This window comes from Geotrypetes seraphini, chromosome 7, assembly GCF_902459505.1.
Source record: "Geotrypetes seraphini chromosome 7, aGeoSer1.1, whole genome shotgun sequence".
In the NCBI taxonomy this organism is placed as follows: domain Eukaryota; kingdom Metazoa; phylum Chordata; class Amphibia; order Gymnophiona; family Dermophiidae; genus Geotrypetes; species Geotrypetes seraphini.
The window spans coordinates 70,142,390-70,165,015 of NC_047090.1; the positions used below are offsets into that span (position 1 = coordinate 70,142,390).

The window sequence follows — 22,626 nt, forward strand, 5'->3', positions numbered from 1 at the left end:
GGTGAGCTCACAATCTATCTAACGTACCTGAGGCTATGGAGGACTGAGTGACTTGCCCAGGGTCACAAGGAGCAGCATGGGGTTTGAACCCAGAACCCCAGGGTGCCGAGGCTGTAGCTCCAACCACTGTCTTGTTTGAATAAATAAGTTTAATTTGAAATGAATAAATAAGTATTTTTTGCATTGTGCACCGCCTAGAAATTTGATTAAGCGGTATAAAATATTTTTAATAAACTTGAAGACAAAATATCTCCCTTTATACTAAGAAAAAACTGAGGAAACAGGTCACTTCAATTAAATTATGTGGTACTCAAGTCACAGTTCTATAGGGGAAGTAGAAGCTACTTGTTTACTAATAACAAAGGCAGATATATTTTCTTTGAGCCATCACAATTAATACACTTACATGGATATTTTAAGAAGAATAAAGTACTTAACTAAATTATAGCAAGCCTCAATAACAGGAAATTTCTTCTTCTCCTTTAGGTCTCCTTAGTCAGGTCAGGAAAAATTCTGACCTAACAACCCAAAAAAGGCACATCACTTTTCTTAAAGAAAAAGTTCAAGTTATGAAGCACTGCCTCTTGAGAGATATCTTTAAATACGGACAATCCCCAGGTTAAAAACAGGTTCCGTTTTAAAAACCGTTCTTAAGTTGAATTTGTATGTAACTTGGGTCTTGTTTCTGTTCACAAAGCTGTGGGCAGCGTTTCCTACATGCTGCCCACGGCTGACCTGGAAGCCTTCCCTCTGAGCATAGAGTAGTGGAAAACTTGTTTTCCCCTACCAAAATCTGATCCTAGTATCCTTCTCCACCTTCTTGAGGCCCCTCTTGCATTTCTTTGCATCAGTCCCAATGTTCCCTCTCCACCACCACATCTGCTTAAGTTTTAACAACTTTGAATAGTGTCATCTGCAAATTTAATTACCTTGCTCGTTGTTCCAATTTCTAGATCATTTATAAATAAGTTAAACAGCATTAGTCCCAGTACAGATCCCTGTAGCAGTCCACTATTTACCCTCCTCTATTGAGAAAAATAGCCACTTAACCAATTCCTAATCAGAGACATTGTCTTCTATCCCATGACTCTTTAATTTTTTCAGGAATCTCTCATGAGGAACTTTATCAAAAGCTTTCTGAAAATCTAGATACACTACATCAACAGACTCACCTTTATCTACATGTTTATTCACACCTTCAAAAAGTCAAGCAAATTAGTTTGGCAAGATCTCTTGGCTGAACCCATATTGACTCTGTCCCATAAAATCATGTTTGCCTACATGTTCCACAATTTTATTTTTTATAATTGTTTCTACTATTTTGTACCAATCTGTAATTTCCCAGATCTCCCCTGGAACCCTTTAAAAATTGGTTTAACATTGGCCACCCTCTATTCTTCAGGTACTACAGACAATATTAGTGACAGGTTACAGATCACTAACAGCAGGTCAGTAATTTCATGTTTGAATTTTTTCCATTACCCTGGGTGTATACCATCTGGTACAGGTGATTTATCACTCCATTACCCTGGGGTGTATACCATCTGGTACAGGTGATTTATCACTTTTTAACTTGTCAGTTTGGCTTAGTAGATCATCCAGATTCCAGGTCCCTGCATTGTCTTTCCCATTATCAAAAGATACACAAAATATAAAAATGTTATTCTATACAAAGTGAGAATATAAAAAAGCATGCATGATGATAAACTTACATTTCCAATTGCCAGGAGTGCTTTATCAAAAAAGAGAATCATTCCAAAAAAGAGGAAAAACACTCCAAATCCCGTTAATCCCATTCCAATTTCTATAATGGAAACAGACAAGTAAGAATGTAGATATGGAATCCAGCAGTACCAATGAACTGAAAAGCAATAAACTTCCAACAACAAAAAGACAGTTGGAGTCAAATAAGCACAAAAAAGAAATTGGTGAAAACCCACAAGTATTTGCATCAGCATAAAATGACATTCAAGTTTGATTCTCAAGCGTGTATGCTCTGTATTCCCATTATAAGCAGCTACCAAAGTAGTTATCAAACCACGTATCAGATACCTCTTAGAGGACAAGTGGTATAGTATGATATGTAACTTTGTCAAAAGCTTTCTGAAAATCTAGATACATAATATCAACTGGTTCACCTTTATCCACATGTTTATTTACCCCTTCAAAGAAAATGTAGCAGTATGGCGAAGTAAGATTATGTATATTATGTATGTTTAACCTGTAACCCATTCTGAGCTCTTTGGGGAGAATGGAATATAAAATGAATTAAATATTAAAGTGAGACCTGATAAAAAAAAATGCCAGGGGAAGAGAGAGGGGCAGAGGAGTGTGGGGAGAGATGAGATACTTTAGTATGATTTTCCAATTTTTGGGTGTATAAATTTTCTTGTGCATTCAAATAAATTTCCACTACTATATTCTATTTGGCAGAAAACATGTGTGTGCATTCTTTTAGTCCTAGATCTGATCTGTTCAGTTTTTTAATTAAAATCAAATTTTATTTTCCTAGTTGGAACAAATCGCTTACTCTTTTGAGGTGGGGTGGGCTGCTCAGATTGGACAAGGACATAAACAAACAAAAAAAATAAAGAAAGTTTTTGCTTTGGTCATTACTGAAGAGGATATTAAATTGGCACTTATGCTGTTTTCTTTCAGAGGAAATTAAAAAAAAAATCCGCCCTAAGGATTTTATGAATCAATTTACAGGAAGAAACAATGACGGAAGAACAAACCTCCATAATGCTCAACACACAGTGTAGATAACCAAGAAGAACAGGATACTGAAAGCAATGTAATCACTTTAATGCTAAACTTTCCTCAGACTTGACATGGCTGTGTTTTAGCCTCCAGATCTGCACCAGGAGTTTTCAACAAAAGGAAAATGTATTTAATGTGAATCCTGTGTGATCAAGTAATAGCAAATCAAACAAATACAAATAAAACACAGTCATCTGCTTTGCGTCTGCTTGCACGCAAATGGTTCGCAATGAGACTGCAATCTGAATTGCCTGTGGTTGAAAGCTCCATCTTCTCGACACTCAGATTACACGTGCAAGCAGACACAAAGCAGCTGAATGAGTTTTATTTGTATTTGTTTGATTTGCTATTACTTGATCACACAGGATTCACATTAAATACATTTTCCTTTTCAATAGTTATTGAAATTTTAAATTGTTACAGTATACATGCTTGTATGGAGAAGGTACCAGAAAAAAATTGAAGAAAAATGTTCCTGTGTATTTTTTGTATAATAATATCCAGTTCCACCACATGTGCAAAGATAAATTGGAATTCTTTCCAGTTAGTAATAAGTTTTAAAGCTATAGAAATAAAGAAGTCAAAAAGGGCTTTGTCTTCATATGAAAGTTGTGTGGTAAGAGCCAGTGACTTGTAGAGTATATGACTAGAGGGGAGAGAGAATCCGTAAATTTTAAAAAAGCTTGCATTTTAGACCATGTCAGTCCAAAAAAACTTGAAGATTGCCGCAGTAATAAATTTGATGCATAAGAGTGCCAACTTCCTTGCAACATGACCAACACAAGTTGGTAGTTGAGGAATTACACAACTTAGCTTTTCTCAGTGTCCATAAGCACGGTGTTGGAGAAAATATAACGACTGTGTAACAGCAGAGGAGCAAGAAGATTTACCGTATTTTCGCGGATATAACGCGCGCGTTATACGTGATTTTACGTACCGCGCATACCCCTCGCGCGTTATATGCCTGAGCGCGGTATACAAAAGTTTTTAAACATAGTTCCCACCCCGCCCGACTCACCCCCCCAGCAGGACCGCTCGCACCCCCACCCCGAACGACCGCTCGCACGCGCTCCCACCCGCACCCGCATCCACGATCGGAGCAAGAGGGAGCCCAAGCCCTCTTGCCCGGCCGACTCCCCGACGTCCGATACATCCCCCCCCGGCAGGACCACTCGCACCCTCACCCCGAAGGACCGCCGACTCCCCAACAATATCGGGCCAGGAGGGAGCCCAAACCCTCCTGGCCACGGCGACCCCCTAACCCCACCCCGCACTACATTACGGGCAGGAGGGATCCCAGGCCCTCCTGCCCTCGACGCAAACCCCCCTCCCTCCAACGACCGCCCCCCCCCCAAGAACCTCCGACCGCCCCCCCAGCCGACCCGCGACCCCCCTGGCCGACCCCCACGACCCCCCCACCCCCCTTCCCCGTACCTTTGGAAGTTGGCCGGACAGACGGGAGCCAAACCCGCCTGTCCGGCAGGCAGCCAACGAAGGAATGAGGCCGGATTGGCCCATCCGTCCTAAAGCTCCGCCTACTGGTGGGGCCTAAGGCGCGTGGGCCAATCAGAATAGGCCCTGGAGCCTTAGGTCCCACCTGGGGGCGCGGCCTGAGGCACATGGGCCAAACCCGACCATGTGTCTCAGGCCGCGCCCCCAGGTGGGACCTAAGGCTTCAGGGCCTATTCTGATTGGCCCACGCGCCTTAGGCCCCACCAGTAGGCGGAGCTTTAGGACGGATGGGCCAATCCGGCCTCATTCCTTCGTTGGCTGCCTGCCGGACAGGCGGGTTTGGCTCCCGTCTGTCCGGCCAACTACCAAAGGTACGGGGAAGGGGGGTGGGGGGTCGTGGGGGTCGGCCAGGGGGGTCGCGGGTCGGCTGGGGGGGAGGGGGGTTTGCGTCGAGGGCAGGAGGGCCTGGGATCCCTCCTGCCCGTAATGTAGTGCGGGGTGGGGTTAGGGGGTCGCCGTGGCCAGGAGGGTTTGGGCTCCCTCCTGGCCCGATATTGTTGGGGAGTCGGCGGTCCTTCGGGGTGAGGGTGCGAGTGGTCCTGCCGGGGGGGGGATGTATCGGACGTCGGGGGGGGGCATCAGGCTTTCAGGATGGGGACAGACCTTCAAGGGGGGACAGGACTTCAAGGGAGGACAGTGCACGGAAAGTCAGGGGGGGTGAACGGAGAGTCGGGACAGCGCACGGAAAGTCAGGGCGGGCGAAAGGAGAGTCGGGCAGCATGCGCGTTATATGCCTGAGCGCGGTATAGAAAAGTTTTTGTACATATCATCGTGATTTCTGCGCGCTATACCCCTGTGCGCGTTTTACAATGGTGCGCGTTATATCCGCGAAAATACGGTAAGGCCTCTTGACCAAAACATGTTCCAATGATGAGGAGACAAAGTTGATTCTAGATCTTTTTCCCAATACAGAAATTTATTTTTGACAATTGTAAAGTCTTATAAATCTGAGATGCTAGATGAGAGAGCATATTTAAGAACAGAAGAGTCAAGTAAGCACACATGTGAAAGTTGGTACCACTTAAAAAAGGCCTCTTGACCAAAACATGTTCCAATGATGAGGAGACAAAGTTGATTCTAGGGGGTCCTTTTATCAAGCCGCGCTAGCAGGGTTAGCACGTCGGACATTTCATCACGTGCTAACCCCCGTGGCCAGCTAAAAAACTAATGCCTGCTCAATGCAGGCGTTAGTGGCTAGCACGGCAGGCGGTTTAACGCATGGTATTACGCGTGTTAAACCCCTACCACAGCTTGATAAAAGGACCCCTAGATCTTTTTCCCAATACAGAAATTTAGTTTTGATAATTGTAAAGTCTTATAAATCTGAGATGCTAAATGAGAGGGCATATTTAAGAACAGAAGAGTCAAGTAAGAACACATGTGAAAGTTGGTACCACTTAAAAAATTGAGAATCTGGTAGGTGGAATTCTTCTTTCAACTGGTCAAAGGTTTTTAAAGTGCCATGCGATAATAATTGACTTAAGTACCATATGTTACACTTTTCCCATACACACCAATTAATTGGAAATTTATCAATCAGAATAAAGTTATTGTTCCAAATGACCATGTCATAGACAGTGTAAGAAGGGACAGGTAAAAATTTGCTTAACAATGTAAAAAAGAAAATGGTAGCAGGTATAACATGAGAAAGAGAAGATTTAGATAAGACAAACATGTTAGACAGAACAAATAATCAGTGCTTGGATACCAGTGAAAACCTTTACTGAGAATATAAAACAGTATGGCAGAAGTCGGGGAAATTAACACTTCCAGAGAATTTAGGTAATTTCAAAATTTGGGCAACAATTCTGGGAGGTTTGGAGTTCCAAAGAAATTTCAGGAGTATTACACCTATTGATTTATAAAAAGAATCAGGAAATTTGATAGGGAACATAGATAATAAATAATTTGAGGTGCCTGAGTCATCTTTATTGATTCTAAATCAGTGTTTCTAAATTCAGTCCTGGAGTACCCCCTTGCCAGTCAGGTTTTCAGGATAACCACAATGAATATGCATGAAATAAATTTGCATATAATAGAGGCAGTGTATACAAATCAAGTTTATGCATATTCATTGTGGATATCCTGAAAACCTGACTGGCAAGAGGGTACTCCAGGAGTGAGCCGAGAAACACTGCTCTAAATGACCCCCACCAAGTGAAATAAAGAGGAGACCATTTTGACAAAGAATATTTCAGTGAGGCTAGAATACAATCCAAGTTTTTAGTAAGAGTATCAGCAATGGTGTGACCAAAAAGATATACCTAAATATTTTATGAAATCCATTTGGATGGTAAAAGGATATTGAGCAAAATCTTGTTTGACTATGTCATAGTGAAGGGGCATACATTCTCTTTTATCTCAGTTAATTTTATAGCCGGATGGTACTGAAAATTAATTTAATAAAATAAGGATGTATGGAATGGTAGTATAAAGTAGTAGATCTGCATATAAGGATAGCTTAATTTCACAAACACTAATAGAGAATCCAGAAATGTGAGGATTTTGTCTTATTGCTAATGCAAGTGGTTCAATAGCTAGATTAAACAATAAAGGAGAAAGGGGACAGCCCTTTCTTGTCCTTCTGGACTTGGAGAAGTCCCCCGAAATCAACCCATTAACCATGATTTTAGTTGCAGGGTTTAGAAAACGAAGGAAAAAAATCCAACAGAAACTGCAGTGGAAATGCGTCAACAAACAAAAAACAAAGAGAACTGCAAACACAATATACAAGATGCAGGCTATGTTTATTATATCAAATATAGATGCGGTTAATGTTACCACCTTTCAAACAAACCTAAGGACCCGACACGATCCGTGTTTCGGTAAACACGCCTTCTTCAGGGGTCCAGGGTTGTTATGGCTTAAATTAAACCACAATAAAAATGATAGTAAACATAGGCCTGTGAGAACTCTGGAATGATTACGCACCAACACGCTTGGCAAAAAAACTCACCAAAGTAAAAGTTGTAGGGTTTAAACATAATAATCGTATCATATTTATGAAAGGGATTGGGAAACCGAAACGCCACAATACTTTAAAGAGATAAGGCCACTCAACTTTATTAGTTGGGTGTTTTGAAGCTAAAGGAAGAATATTATAAAATACTGTAATCTTGAGTTATCACAGGTAGCCATAAAACCACATTGATCAGTGTGTATAATAAAAGGCAGTACAGTATTCATTCTATGAGCCAAACGTTTTGCAGTAGCAGTCACATGAGTGAATAGGGTCTCTAACAAAGGGCCAAGTTCTTTACAAACCCCTCCTTTTACAAAGCTGCATGGAAAAAGCCCCAAAGCCCTTTAAATCTCTATAGGCTTTGGGGCAGTTACTGCAGCGGTAGCTGCTAGCATGGCTTTGTAAAATGGGTGGGGTTAAATGATTTATAAAATTCAGCAGAAAAACTGGTCGGGTCCAGGAGATTTATTCAGGGGAAAAAATTAACTGCTTTTTTAATTCTGTCAATAGAGAAAGGTAATTCAAGCAGTTCTCACTTGTCTTTACCCAAATGAGGAATATTTAATTTAGATAAGAAACTCAATTTCATTATCAGATACAGAAAGTTCACTAGAACAGTGTTTTTCAACCTTTTTTGGGCAAAGGCACACTTGTTTCATGAAAAAAATCACGAGGCACACCACCATTAGAAAATGTTAAAAAATTTAACTCTGTGCCTATATTGACTATATATAAAGTAATTCACTTGAGTGCCACCGCCGCCATCGGGAACAGGCCGGCGCCAAGTTCTCCCTGCTTCTCTTCCCCGCGGGTCCGACCAACTGTCGCCACCCGTCGTCAATTCTAAAGTCGGAGAGGACGTTCTAGGCCAGCCAGGCAGCGATTGGCTGGCCCAGAACGTCCTCTCCGATGTCAGAATTGACGCGAGTGGCGAGAGTTGGCTGGCCCCACAGGGAAAAGCAGGGAGAACTTGGCGCCGGCCTGTTCCCGATGGCGGCGGTGGCACTCAAGTGGCTAAAGAGCCGCAGTTTGCCGGCCTAGGGACAACACTGGAGGGTGGCCAGCTGTGCACCCCCTTGGGACGTAAACCCGGGGTGGGGCAGACCACCCCCCCACCCTGGTATGCCACTATCTGTACCTCACTCCCTCCCTATGACCAAAAATTCTCCTTTCTTCTATTCCCCGTGTACACAACCATCTCTTTCCCTCCCTTCCTCTCTCCAAAGTCCATGCCTTCTGTGTCCAAACACTCATTCCCTCCCCCACCTCAGCATCATTCCCTCCCTTCCTCTCTCCCAAGTCCATTTCTTCTGTGTCCAAAAACGCATTCCCTCCCCCACCTCAGCATCTCTTTCCCTCCCTTCCTCTCTCCCAAGTCCATGCCTTCTGTGTCCAAAAACCCATTCCCTCCCCCACCTCAGCATCTCTTTCCCTCCCTTCCTCTCTCCCAAGTTCATGCCTTGTGTCCAAAACGAACTCCCTCCCCCCTTTTGTGTTCCGTGTTTGCCTCCCAGCCCATCTTTGCAACTTTCTCAGCAAAACAAAGCTCAAGCCGCGAAGCTTGTCTTCTGCTTCCTGCCTGCCCTGCCGCGCACAAATAGCCGAATGGAAGTATTCTCCGACGTCAGCGCTGACGTCGGATTGCAGGCTTTGCTTAAGACCTCCCTCCGACGTCAGCGCTGACATCGGGGAACGCTTGCGATCGGCTATATGTTAGCTGCAGGGCAGGCAGGAACAGAAGACGAGCCTCGCGGCTCGAGATGTATTGAACTCCGCGGGTCCCCCGTCCAGCTCTCTCCTGTCCACGTGGGGTGGACCGCCCCTCTCCCTAGACTGTGGCCTAGGACCCTGGGGGAGCCCGGGCCCCCTGTCAGCTCCGGGCCCCTGAATGCAGGACTGGTGGTACTGCCCTGATGGCGGCCCTGACCGTACGGCACACCAGGCAACATCTCGCGGCACACTAGTGTGCCGCAGAACAGCGGTTGAAAAACACTACACTAGAATACAAAGTATGATAAAAAAAAAAAAAATCCTGAAAAATATTAAGGATTTCTTTATCTTTGGAAATCAAAGTATTGTCAGTAAGATTTTGATCACCACAATTCTTGAGCGGAGTCTTTTCACTTTTAAATATTTAGCAAGAAGGTAACCAGTTTTGTTTTCTTCTGAATAGTATCTCGCTCCAAGAATTATTAATTGATCCTGTGATATATATATTTTTTTTAGTATAAATACCGTTATATTCAAGTCTGAGTTTACAAAGCTTTTGAAAGTTATGTTTAGAATTTATAGCTTATTCAGTCTCTCTGTAGAATTCAGTCTCAAGTGATCTTATTTGTTTTTCTAATTTAAGTAAAAGGGATTGTTCCTTATGCCATTTAATAGAAAAACCAATGATGATACCTCTCAAATAAGCTTTAAATGCATCCCACCAGATGGCATGGAAAGTATATAAGATTTAGGGCCTGTTTTACAAAGCCGCGCTAGTGGCTGCAGCGTGGTAACAGCCCCGAAGCCCATAGAGATTTAAAGGGCTTCGGGGCTTTTACCGCGTGGCTTTGTAAAACAGGCCCTTAGTTACCAATGGTATACAGTATTGAAAAAAATCAATTCGGGGTGAGAGTTATGGAGAATGGAATGAAAAGTGTACTCTGTAGCAGAGGGGTTAAATAGTCTCCAGGTATCACAAAAACCCACATCTTCCATCCATTTCAAGAGAAACGACCTACATTTTGATACCAAAGCAGGACATTTGGGGCTCCTTTTACAAAGGCACGTTAGGGCCTTAACACGTGGAATAGCACGCACTAAAATGCCGCACGCGCTAGCCACTACCGCCTCCTCTTGAGCAGGCGGTAGTTTTTCGGCTAGCGCACGCTAATCCGGTGCATGCGCTAAAAACGATAACGCACCTTCATAAAAGGAGCCCTTGGAGTTCTTATCTAAAAGGATATTCAAAACTAGATTTGAAATCACCACCCAGTATTAAATGAGAGAGCGATAAGTCCATGATTACATTAGCTAAGTTTTGGTTAAAAGGAAGGTCATCACAGTTTAGAGTATAATGATATCTGAAAATAATTTATATTAATATTAAGGTAGTACATCTGCCTTTGATTTGCAGAACTAGATAATATAGTTAAAGGAAGAGATGATTTATAGAAAATAGCAGATCCATTTTTCTTTCCAACACCATGGGCTCCTTTTACAAAGGTACGCTAGTGCTTTTAGCGCATGCACCGGATTAGCATGTGCTAGCTGAAATACTACCACCTGCTCAAGAGGTAACGGCTAGCGTGCGCTATTACGCACGTTAAGGCCCTAACGTACCTTTGTAAAAGGAGCCCCTTGTGAGGCGATGCCTAATGTGAATTTAGAGTGTTTCAATAAATGTATATATTTCTCAATCAAGTGTGTCTCTTGAAGAAAAATTATATCAGGGGACAAGTGTGTCACATATTACCAGAACCTTTGATGTTTAAAAATGATTATTTAGACTTTTAACATCACCTCACACACACACTTTTACAAAACCTCAGAAGCGGTTTTTAGCGCTGAATACACTGAATAACACTGAATACTGTGCACTGCTCCCGACGCTCATGGGAACTCTATGAGTGTCGGGAGCAGCACAGAGCATGCAGAGCACCAGCCTGTGCTAAAAACTGCTTCTGTGGCTTTGTAAAAAAAAAAAAAAAAAAAAAAAAAAGGGGGGTAAGTAAGAGAACATATTTTAAGAGGTAAAGCCATTATTGGATATTAAAAGAAGAAAAAATCATAGGATCTTACTTTCAGATCACTAAGCATTGAAATTGTCATAGAAATCAATAAACCTCCATAGGATCCGAGCAACCAGAAGGCAAATACCAAAATATTGCTATTAATATAAACATTCTGAATAGAATTCAACAGGAACAAGGATAAATATCTGTGATGGTTTATGGTTTATTTAGTTATATCCCCCCTTTAACAAGGTGGGTTACAATACCACATTCACAATAAGCATTACAAATACATAAATGATAATGGAAGTAGTATAAAAAAAACTTAATAGTATTGACAAGCATATATGAACAAAGTACATAGACAACAATGAATGTGCCCGGTTGAAGCAAGACAATAATAGACTACACAAAGACTAGGGGCTCCCTTTATGAAGGTGTGCTAAGCATTTTAGCGTACGCATCGGATTAGCGTGCGCTAGCCGAAAATCTACCGCCTGCTCAAAAGGAGGCGCGCGCGCGTGCTATTCTGTGCGTTAAGGCCCTAATGTGCCTTTGTAAAAGCAGTCCTTGGTGTCTGTCTTTTAAATAAACAGAACCATTAAGAACAAACTAATAAAACATATGCAAAGGTATTGCAATTATGATAAGAACCAGATTCATTACAACAGTAATAAACCCTATAGACGAAGTAATGGAAAAACATAGAAAGAAAAACAATCAGCCATTAGGTGCATCTTCCATAACAGAATACCCTGTTGATCCAAATATTCCTGTAAAGCATTTGGATCTTCAAAAGATTTAGTAACATTATTCAGTGTAATTTTCATGTTTGCAGGAAAAAAAAATTCTATATCTCGCTCCAATTCTCTTCAGATGTGGCCTCATAGAAAGAATTTGCTTCCTTCAATGTAAAGTATTTTTATGTATATCTGCTACAATAGACTGAGCATTGTATTTATGTGGAGGTTTAGATTTTGCAGCTTGAATGATTTGAGAAACATGCTGATATCTTAGGGATTTCGCAATGATTGGGCGAGGCCGAGAGGAACCTTGGATAATGTGTTGGCACAGTAGGCTGTTCTATTTGCAATGGTGGTGAAATAGTAAGCTGCAAGGTATCTGAAATCCATATCTTCAGGAAAAAAAATGCAATCTGGGTCTTCAGGTAGTCTCAATATTCTAACGTTATTTCTTTGAGATCTATTGCTCAAACCTTCAGTGCCTCTCTGTAGAATTTGAAGGCTCTTTGAAAGCTTAGGCAGGGATCTTACGAGTGTCATGAGAAGTGAGGCCTGCCTCAAGTTGATCCAGATGGGAGACATGTGAGGAGACTTGCTGTTTAGTTGAAAGAATCTCCTGCTTCAATTATTTCAGTGAATCTTTGCTATCTTTGATCAAGTCTTTAACCTGAAGAAGCTCTGTAAGAAGAACAGACATGATTTCTTCCTGCAGCTCTGGTTGAGTTTTACAGGGCGAGAGAGGATCTTGCATCCCCCATTTCACTCCTTAAGGAGGGTGAGAATCAGATTTATGATGTTTTGAAGAAGCCGAAACATCAGCAGATGCACTGAAAAGTTCAACACTTGCAACAAATCAAGTGTGATCCAACATTAATTAAATATAAGGGAGACAGAGAGGGAGCAAAAGCTTCATGCAGCCATTTTGTCTCAGGCTCACCAGTGCCCCCATTAAATACATTTTCCTTTTAAAGGTCCTGATGCAGGCCTAGAGGCTGAAACATGGCCACACATTGAGTGCGATGAAAGTCCAACATTAAAGTGATTACACTGTAAATTGATTGCCTTCAGTGTCTTCTTTAACAGCCAGTAACATATAAATACATTTTTTTTTTTACAAGGGAAGAGTGGAATTTCATATAACCACCTTTCTGAGGTTACAATCAAAGCAATTTACACATTATACACAGGTACTTTATTTTGTACCTGGTGCAATGGAGGATTAACACTTCATTCAGTCTAGTACACAGACAAATTTACCACAAACAATTCCAGCAAGATTTTTAGTGCATTCTAAGCATGAAAGGCAGCACTTCAAAACGAGTGGAGTAGAGAACTGCACGGGAATGGGAATTGTGGGAATGGAAGAGATGGAAGAAGTTGCCACAGGATTCCCTCCCCTCCACCAAAGTGTAATCATAAATCTCTGGTGACTCCAGAATGAGGTTTGGAAAACACTGAGAGAAGCAACTGGAATGCCAAAATGAAATGCTTGGAACATATGGAGAGGCAGCCAGAGCAGACTGAGGCTTGTAAGTTACTCTCATTGGTTGAACAGTGAATACAATCCGCCCCCCCCCCCCCAAAAAAAAAAAATAAAAATCATTGGGGGCTTTTATGGTTGGGAGGAAACAGCACTGTGAGCAAGTAAATAATAGTATTAACTCCTGCGGGTATGCATGGGAGAAGGAGAAGATTAATTGGGGAGAAGGAAAGGATCTTAGCAGGTATGGGTTAACTTCCATTGTGGATGGGTGAAATTTCTGTCCCTGTACAACTCTCTAGAGTGGAGTGCTAAGTTCAGCAAAAAATTACTCCTTCCTTAATCACAAACAGGACGTTTGCTTAATATTGTAGGTACAAGGATCAACTGCAACCACCTGTGTAAAGAAATATGTTTAACCACAAAACTCACGCCATTTATGCAAATTATCGGGAAACAAACAAACAAAAATAAACGGTACCACTAACCAGCATCTCTGCTCGTGGAGCTCCCGCTCCAACTCAGACAATAGAGACCAGCCCGGCTACCCAGGCAACTCATTCATAACAACAATTCCTGCGTCAAGCAAACACAAATTAGCTCTAGCGCCCTCCCCGTATCCCCTAGCTCTTACTTTGCGTGTCCGTTAAAGAAATCATGATGACGGGAAAAAAACTCAAGCACCACCACAGTAAATGCACAAACGACCCCAATCGCCACGTCTTCCGGAAACACGCACTATCGTGGAGTCCAGAATGTAGCCAATCAAAAGACCGAGTGTGCTCTACGTTCTTACGTCAGACCCAGCAGGTCCTATGATTATGAGTTGGTGATGCTCAATAAGCCGGCGGGGCTGGGTCTAGTTGCTAGACGTATTAAACGCGACGGTGAGAGGCTGGATGGCACGAGAGTGGGGTCGGTAGTCACGCACTACCGTGGAGTCCTGAATGTAGCCAATCAAAAGACCGAGTGTGCTCTACGTTCTTACGTCAGACCCGGCAGGTCCCATAATTCTGAGTTGGTGCTGCTCAATAAGCTAGCGGGGCTAGATCTAGTTGCGTGACGTATTAAACGCGACGGTGAGAGACTGGATGGCAAGAGAGTGGGTTCGGTAGTTTTGAAAGTACAGGTATTTCTGCTATAGGGTATTTTTTGGCTGCACGTGTTTCCTGTTTGTCTTTCTGTTTTGTCACACAGAGATAAATAAGTGTAGTGTGTATTTGACTGGGATTCACTTTTGTTTTTAATATTGTCTATATTGAGAGAAGGTTGTAGTAGCTTTTAATTTTCTGTTGGACGGGGGAGGTGGGGGAGAGGGACTGACCGAACGTTATTATTTATATTTATCCTTTAAGAATACTACGTTATAGACTCCTTTTTTTCAAGTGAATTATACAAGCGATAACTTGTTTTATATATCCAAAATAAGGTGAGATTAAGAATCCTGTTTCTTAGACTGAAATATTCTATCCCCTGGTTATGCTCTGGTTTCCTTTGCATCCTCCATATCTGCACTACAGTACTTTTTCTGTGGCATCTCATTTTTGTCTTTCCTCTAAAAACAGATTTTTCCTATAAGGGGTGTTCAATAATTTATGTTAGAAAGTACCAAGTGTGTTGAAACAAGTCTGCACGTTATGACATGTCTCAAGGTTACTGTACACTGCTGCTGCTCAGTGTGAGTCTAACATTCCAAGAGACAGGATGTCAGGAGAGTCCTTATGAATCAAATAAGAAACTGCTAGATTTGCAGCACTGTTCAGTGATAAAATTTCTCACAAAAGATGGGAAAAAGCCATGAATGCATGACTGCAGTTTATAGTGATTTTGCCCTATCATCCTACAGTGTAAATTTTTGGATCAAGCAGTTTGAGTGGGATAGAGTCCATTGAATATGGCTGTCACACTGGACAGCCTGTGGAAGCAACTTCCACAGAAATGTGCAAGAAAGTTGAGGATATAATTTTGTCAGACAGATAAATTAAGGTTACCTGAATAGCTGAAGAAATGGGCATCCTGGCAGGTACAGTTTGGAAAATAATTCATGAAAAGTTGGTGCAAGATGGTTCCAAGGTTTAGTGCAAGATGGTTCCAAGAATGCTGATGTCATGTGGCTCCTGTCCTGTTAGGAGAAACTGAAGATGTTCCATGAAGACCAAGTGAATTTTTTTCATTGTTTGGTGACTGGAATGAGACTTGGGTCTGCCACAGAGATCCTGAGTTCAAAATGGAGTCAATTCAGTGGAAGCACAAAAAAAGTTCAAGACAGAAAAATCTGCAGGCAAAGTTATGGCAACTGTCTTCTGGGATGATGAGGACTTTTACTTCTGCAAATCATTCCACACAAGATAACTATAACCAGGGAGAGTTACGCCAACAAAATGATCACTTTGTGGAAAAAAGATGAGGAAAACTCACAACAAGCGTTCAGCTTCTTCATGACAATGCGCCGGTGTATATATCACAACAATCTTAGACTGCCATTGACAATGTGGGTTTTAGCAGCTGAACCATCCACACTACAGTCCTGACTTGGCTCCCTCAGATTATTTCCTGTTCTGAGTTTTGAAGAAATCGCTCCATGGATAGCGGTTTTTAAATGATGAATATGTCGAGGAAGCTGTGACGTCCTGGTTTGAACAGTCAAACCGAAGAATTATTTTCAAAGGGGTTAGTCATTGCAGGAAAAGTGTAAGGAGCTATCGGGGGACTATATTGAAAAATAAAACAAAAATTTTTGAAAACTTTTTTTCTTTCTTATTGAGATAGATAAATTATTGAATGCCCCTCGTACCATGCCTCTGTGGTTGTTACTATTTTACATGCAAAACTTCAGTTTTGTTTGTGGCTGTAATAGTTCTGCAATCTGAAATATTTGCTTTGTAAGTGTTTAAACTACAGTTCCCAGAAGATTCTATTCAGCTTGCTTAGTACTCCTTCCTGGCCTCCCCCCATGACTTCCTTTTTCACAGCTGGAAATGTCTCCCAGAACATCCCCCCTACAAGGTTAACATAAGAATAGCCTTACTGGGTCAGGCCAATGGTCCATCAAGCCCAATAGCCTGTTCTCACAGTGGCCAATCCAGGTCACTCGTACCTGGCCAAAACCCAAGGTGTAGCTACCAATACAGGGCATGCAGTGGCTTTCTCCTTCTCTTTCTCAATAACAGACTATGGACTTTTCCTCCAGGAATTTGTCCAAACCTTTCCTAAAACCAGCTACACTATCTGCTCTTACCACATCCTCTGGCAACGCATTCCAGAGCTTAACTATTTTCTGAGTGAAAAAAATTTCCTCCTATTGGTTTTTAAAGTATTTCCGTGTAACTTCATCAAGTGTCCCCTAGTCTTTGTAATTTTTGACAGAGCGAAAAATCAATCCACTTGTACCCATTCTACTCCACTCAGGATTTTGTAGACTTCAATCATATCTCCCCTCAGCCGTCTCTTTTCCAAGCTGAAGAGCCCTAACCGTTTTAGTATTTGCTCATATGAGAGGAGTTCCATCCCCTATACCATCTTGGTCACTCTTCTTTGAACCTTTTCTAGTGCCACTCTATCTTTCTTGGGATAAGGAGACCAGAATTGAACGCAGTACTCCAAACGAGGTCGCACCATGGAGTGATACAGGGGCATCATGGCATTCTTAGTCTTGTTAACCATCCCTTTTTTAATAATTCCCAGCATCGTGTTTGCTTTTTTGGCTGCCGCCATACATTGGACGGAAGGTTTCATCATATTGTCTACAATGATACCAAGATCCTTTTCTTGGGCGCTAACCCCCAAAGTGGACCCTAGCATCCGGTAACTGTGATTCAGGTTATTCTTCCCAATGTGCATCACTTTGCATTTGTCCACATTAAATTTCATCTGCCATTTGGACGCCCAGTCTTCCAGTTTCCTAAGTTCCGCCTGCAATTTTTCAGAATCCGCATGTGTTTTAACAACTTTGAACAGTTTAGTGTCATCTGCAAATTTAATCACCTCACTCATCATTCCAATTTCCAGATCATCTACTATAATAAAATGCTAAGCGCGCATGCACACTCTTACCGCCGTGTTCCCTAATCCCTGATCTGTCGGGCTGTGGCCGGCAAGAGTGCGCATGCGCGACACTAGTACTCCAGGACGCCTTCGGTTCCGCGGGCCTCAAGCAGCGGCGGTGGCGGAAACGTTTCAGAGGCGGCTGTCGACTTCAGGCGCGCTTAGCGGCTGTTGGCGGAGGGAAGACGCGAACAGAGGTAAGGGATGCTGCTGGACAGGGGAAGAGGTGCTTATGGACAGAGGGGGCAGAAAAAGGAAGGAAGGCCTACTGCTAGACAGGAGGAGCAGAAAAGAGGTGCTGATGGACAGGGGAAGAGGTGCTGATGGACAGGAGGGAAGAAAAAGGAAGGGAAGCCTACTGCTGGACAAGGGGAACAGGAAAGAGGTGCTGCTGGACAGGGGGGAGGTAAAACAAAGGGAGAAGGGCTGCTTCTGGATAAGGAGAACAGTGAAGGGGTGGTGGTGGACACAGGGGAAGTAAAAGGAAGGGAGAATGGACAGGGGGAGCAGGCAAGGGTTGAGCCAAGGAAAAAGAAAGACAGAAATACAGAAAGCGGCTAAGGAGAGAGAGAGAGAAAGAAAGAAAGACAGACAGACCACATATATTCTAGCACTCGTTAATGTAACGGGCTATAAGACTAGTTTATAAATAAGTTAAATAGCACCGGTCCCAGTACAGACCCCTATGACACTCCATTGTTTACTCTCCTCCATTGAGAAAAATGACCATTTAACCCTACACTCTGTTTTCTATCCGATAAGCAATTCCTAATCCACAACTGAACTTTGCCACCTATCGCATGACTTTAATTTTCTCAGGAGCCTCTTGTGAGGAACTTTATCAAAAGCTTTCTGAAAATCTCAGATGGATAGCCATGCAGATGATAACCTGAAACTGGAAAACCTATGATCTTCTGAATTTCCCTTTCTGGTGGGCTAATCTGTGCGCCATCTATGGATATGAGAAAATGACTACGGAAATCTGGGGCACAGTATTCTTTTTAAATTGGTTTGGGGGTCCGTTGGCATCATATGTTACTTCTCTATAGCAGATCTCTGATTATAAGTCAGGTTTTGTTTACTTATATACACATCCAAAATAGGATGGGAGGGGGGAGAATATTTCTGTCTTAATTTGACACTAGAGTAGTTACACTTGGGGTCGGAGGAAGGGTGGGAAGATATTATTAATATGAAGAGGGTAAGGTTACTGGGCAAATAAATGTCGCTATGTTTTATTGTATAATCATTGAGTGGGGTATTATTATTTTTTTCTTAATATCGCTATTTGTTTTATCAGATCTATTTGTAAAAATTTTTATATAAAAATGACTTTTGTGCTTATTTTATATTTATACATGTTTTTGTTTTTATTGCATTCTTATAGTGTAGTACCGTATTTTCGCGGATATAACGCGCGCGTTATACGTGATTTTACGTACCGCGCATACCCCTCGCGCGTTATATGCCTGAGCGCGGTATACAAAAGTTTTTAAACATAGTTCCCACCCCGCCCGACGCCCGATTCACCCCCCCAGCAGGACCGCTCGCACCCCCACCCCGAACGACCGCTCGCACGCGCTCCCACCCGCACCCGCATCCACGATCGGAGCAAGAGGGAGCCCAAGCCCTCTTGCCCGGCCGACTCCCCGACGTCCGATACATCCCCCCCCCCGGCAGGACCACTCGCACCCTCACCCCGAAGGACCGCCGACTCCCCAACAATATCGGGCCAGGAGGGAGCCCAAACCCTCCTGGCCACGGCGACCCCCTAACCCCACCCCGCACTACATTACGGGCAGGAGGGATCCCAGGCCCTCCTGCCCTTGACGCAAACCCCCCTCCCTCCAACGACCGCCCCCCCCCAAGAACCTCCGCCCGTCCCCCAGCCGACCCGCGACCCCCCTGGCCGACCCCCACGACACCCCCACCCGCCTTCCCCGTACCTTTGTGTAGTTGGGCCAGAAGGGAGCCCAAACCCTCCTGGCCACGGCGACCCCCTAACCCCACCCCGCACTACATTACGGGCAGGAGGGATCCCAGGCCCTCCTGCCCTCGACGCAAACCCCCCTCCCCCCCAGCCGACCCGCGACCCCCCTGGCCGACCCCCCCCTTCCCCGTACCTTTGGAAGTTGGCCGGACAGACGGGAGCCAAACCCGCCTGTCCGGCAGGCAGCCAACGAAGGAATGAGGCCGGATTGGCCCATCCGTCCTAAAGCTCCGCCTACTGGTGGGGCCTAAGGCGCGTGGGCCAATCAGAATAGGCCCTGGAGCCTTAGGTCCCACCTGGGGGCGCGGCCTGAGGCACATGGGCCAAACCCGACCATGTGTCTCAGGCCGCGCCCCCAGGTGGGACCTAAGGCTCCAGGGCCTATTCTGATTGGCCCACGCGCCTTAGGCCCCACCAGTAGGCGGAGCTTTAGGACGGATGGGCCAATCCGGCCTCATTCCTTCGTTGGCTGCCTGCCGGACAGGCGGGTTTGGCTCCCGTCTGTCCGGCCAACTTCCAAAGGTACGGGGAAGGGGGGTCGGCCAGGGGGGTCGCGGGTCGGCTGGGGGGGGGGGGGGGTTGCGTCGAGGGCAGGAGGGCCTGGGATCCCTCCTGCCCGTAATGTAGTGCGGGGTGGGGGTAGGGGGTCGCCGTGGCCAGGAGGGTTTGGGCTCCCTTCTGGCCCAACTACACAAAGGTACGGGGAAGGCGGGTGGGGGTGTCGTGGGGGTCGGCCAGGGGGGTCGCGGGTCGGCTGGGGGACGGGCGGAGGTTCTTGGGGGGGGCGGTCGTTGGGGGGAGGGGGTTTGCGTCGAGGGCAGGAGGGCCTGGGATCCCTCCTGCCCGTAATGTAGTGCGGGGTGGGGTTAGGGGGTCGCCGTGGCCAGGAGGGTTTGGGCTCCCTCCTGGCCCGATATTGTTGGGGAGTCGGCGGTCCTTCGGGGTGAGGGTGCGAGTGGTCCTGCCGGGGGGGGGATGTATCGGACGTCGGGGGGGGGCATCAGGCTTTCAGGATGGGGACAGACCTTCAAGGGGGGACAGGGCTTCAAGGGAGGACAGTGCACGGAAGTCAGGGGGGGTGAACGGAGAGTCGGGACAGCGCACGGAAAGTCAGGGCGGGCGAAAGGAGAGTCGGGCAGCATGCGCGTTATATGCCTGAGCGCGGTATAGAAAAGTTTTTGTACATATCATCGTGATTTCTGCGCGCTATACCCCTGTGCGCGTTTTACAATGGTGCGCGTTATATCCGCGAAAATACGGTACTTTTGTCCCCTGAGGAAGACAATTTTATATTGTCAAAACTTGGATCCTTGGGACTCGCAGAATAAATACTTCCTTTTGGACTGATCTAACATCCGTTCTGCAGGGCAGAACTTTCTCCTTTCTTCTGTAGTAGGGAAAAATTGAAGACTTATGAAGCATCGAGGGCATTACATATGGTAAAGCTGAAAAAAAATTGTAGGTGGGAAACAATTTTTTTCATTGATTTCCCCCCCCCCCCCCCATTGCCAGGACAGATTCAAATGATTTTTTTTAATTTAAGGATTTAGATGTGTATGTAATTAGGGCATAGCTATTTTATTAAAATACCCTTATTTTTTGCTCCATAAGACGCACCTGACCATAAGACTTAGATTTAGAGGAGGAAAACAAGAAAAAAGACATTCTGAACCAAATTGTGCCCCCAGCCTCCCTCCTTCCCTGCCAGGCTCTGCACCCAACCCCACACTCAGGCTCTGCACCCGATCCCCTCTTCCCTACCAGGCTCTGCACCCTGTCCCCCCTTCCTTGCCAGGCTCTGTACCCTGTCCAACTGCCCTGAAATGTAACCTGCCCCCCCCCTCACCTCTGGTAGTCTAGTGTTAGGCTGGGATAGGAAGGATCTGTCCCAGCCAACTAACAAATTTTTCCTCCTCCCCCCCTCTCCCGGTACTTTTTAAAAAAAACTCACCCGCCCGCCCTTTTAAAATACCCACGCCCCGCAGTACCTTTTTTTTTTTTTTAAATGCAAGATATCAGAGAAGTTTATTTCCAAAAACTAACATTTAAATAAATGTAAAATAAAACACTTTTTTTTTAAACTTTTGCTGTTTCAACACATTTTGGGGTTTTTTGGTAATTTAGTTTGACTCCATGTGTCTCTCTCCTTTTTTTTAATCTGTTTCTTCTGTTTTTGCAGAGTCTCCTGTCCCTCTGACATTTCTTCTATTCCCAGACCTACCATCCTTGTTCCTTCTGCACCCCTATTTTCCCTACCCAGCATCTTCCTTCTCTGTCTCTGTCCCTATCCTACCTCCATGTCCCCATCTGCCCTTTTTCCAGCATTGTCCCTCAGTGTCCTAATCTCCTCCATTTTCCAGCATTGCGTTTATGTTCCACTGTTCCTACCCTCTCCCTGTCTATCATTGACAGTCTGCATCCCTACCCCGGCTATCCCTCCTCGCCCAGCATCTCTCTTCTATGTTCTTATCTATTTCCATATTCTGCTTGTCCCCTGTCTCTTCCCTTCTTCTAAAGATCCCCTCCCCCCACCCCATCTCACCCCAAGGCCACATATCTTCCCGGCCTGTGTACCCCCCCCCCCCCCCCGATGCTGGCATCTTTTCCCCTCTTTTGCTCCTCCAATGCAGTCCTTTTCTTTCCTCTCCACCTGCTCTTCCCTATCCCCATGTTCCTCCTTACTAATCCGGCAGCAGCAATTGCATGCAATCTTCCCCGCAGTACCTTTTAAAACGCCTCGTAAGCCTGGTGGTGAATGGCTGCAGTCAGTTCTTGCAAGTCCCGTGAGAACTGATGCAGTCATTCAGAAAGCAGGGCGGGCCCAGGCAGCAGCGCAGAAAGCACGCTCCTGCCGGCCCATACACCGCTGGAACACCAGGCTTAATGGGAGTTTTAAAAGGTACTGCAGGGTGGGGGGTGTTTTAAAGGAAGGGCTGGCGGGCAGGCTGTGTTTTTAAAGGGCGGGCGGTGTTTTAAAAAGGTTCCAGGAGGAGGGGACGGGTCGACTTTGCTCCATAAGATGCACCCACTTTTCCACCCCCTTTTTGGGAGTGGAAAAAGTGTGTCTTATGGAGCGAAAAATACGGTAAATTAGATGGTGTGGAGTAGGACTGAAGATAAGCTTTGGGTTTGTTTGTTTTGTTTTTTTAAGGGAAGCATGGGTGAGATATGTTAATATATATTTAAAATTATAAGCTGCCTTGACACTTAGGGCTCTTTTTACAAAGGTGCATTAAGGCCTTAACGGGTGGAATAGCATGCACGCTAGCTGCTACTGCCGCCTCTTGAGCAGGCGGTAGTTTTTTGGGTAGCGTGTGTTATAGCGCATGCTAATCCGGTGCTAAAAACGCTAGCGCACCTTTGTAAAAGGAGCCTTTAGTGAAATATAGCATAACGAAGACAATTCTCTATGT

General features: G+C 44.6%; 2 protein-coding genes across 7 annotated transcripts in view; one reads left to right on the top strand and one right to left on the bottom strand.

The window, feature by feature from the left end:
* Positions 1-14,077, bottom strand: part of GOLT1B (golgi transport 1B) — a 59,104-nt gene extending 45,027 nt beyond the window's left edge. The window contains exons 1-2 of one of the 2 annotated variants that reach the window (XM_033952268.1): positions 13,668-13,796; positions 1,713-1,804 (exon numbers count right to left, since the gene is read on the bottom strand). In XM_033952268.1, the coding sequence (XP_033808159.1) occupies positions 1,713-1,804; positions 13,668-13,740 (165 nt within the window). In that variant the 5' untranslated portion in view covers positions 13,741-13,796. The other variant, XM_033952269.1, reaches the window with a different exon arrangement.
* Positions 14,044-22,626, top strand: part of RECQL (RecQ like helicase) — a 115,181-nt gene continuing 106,598 nt past the window's right edge. Inside the window, exon 1 of one of the 5 annotated variants that reach the window (XM_033952267.1) lies at positions 14,044-14,066. The gene's annotated coding sequence lies outside the window, so the exon portion shown is untranslated. Of the gene's footprint in view, positions 14,067-14,105; positions 14,309-14,583; positions 14,609-17,320; positions 17,421-22,626 lie in introns of those variants that run through there. The other 4 variants (XM_033952264.1, XM_033952263.1, XM_033952266.1 and 1 more) reach the window with 4 other exon arrangements.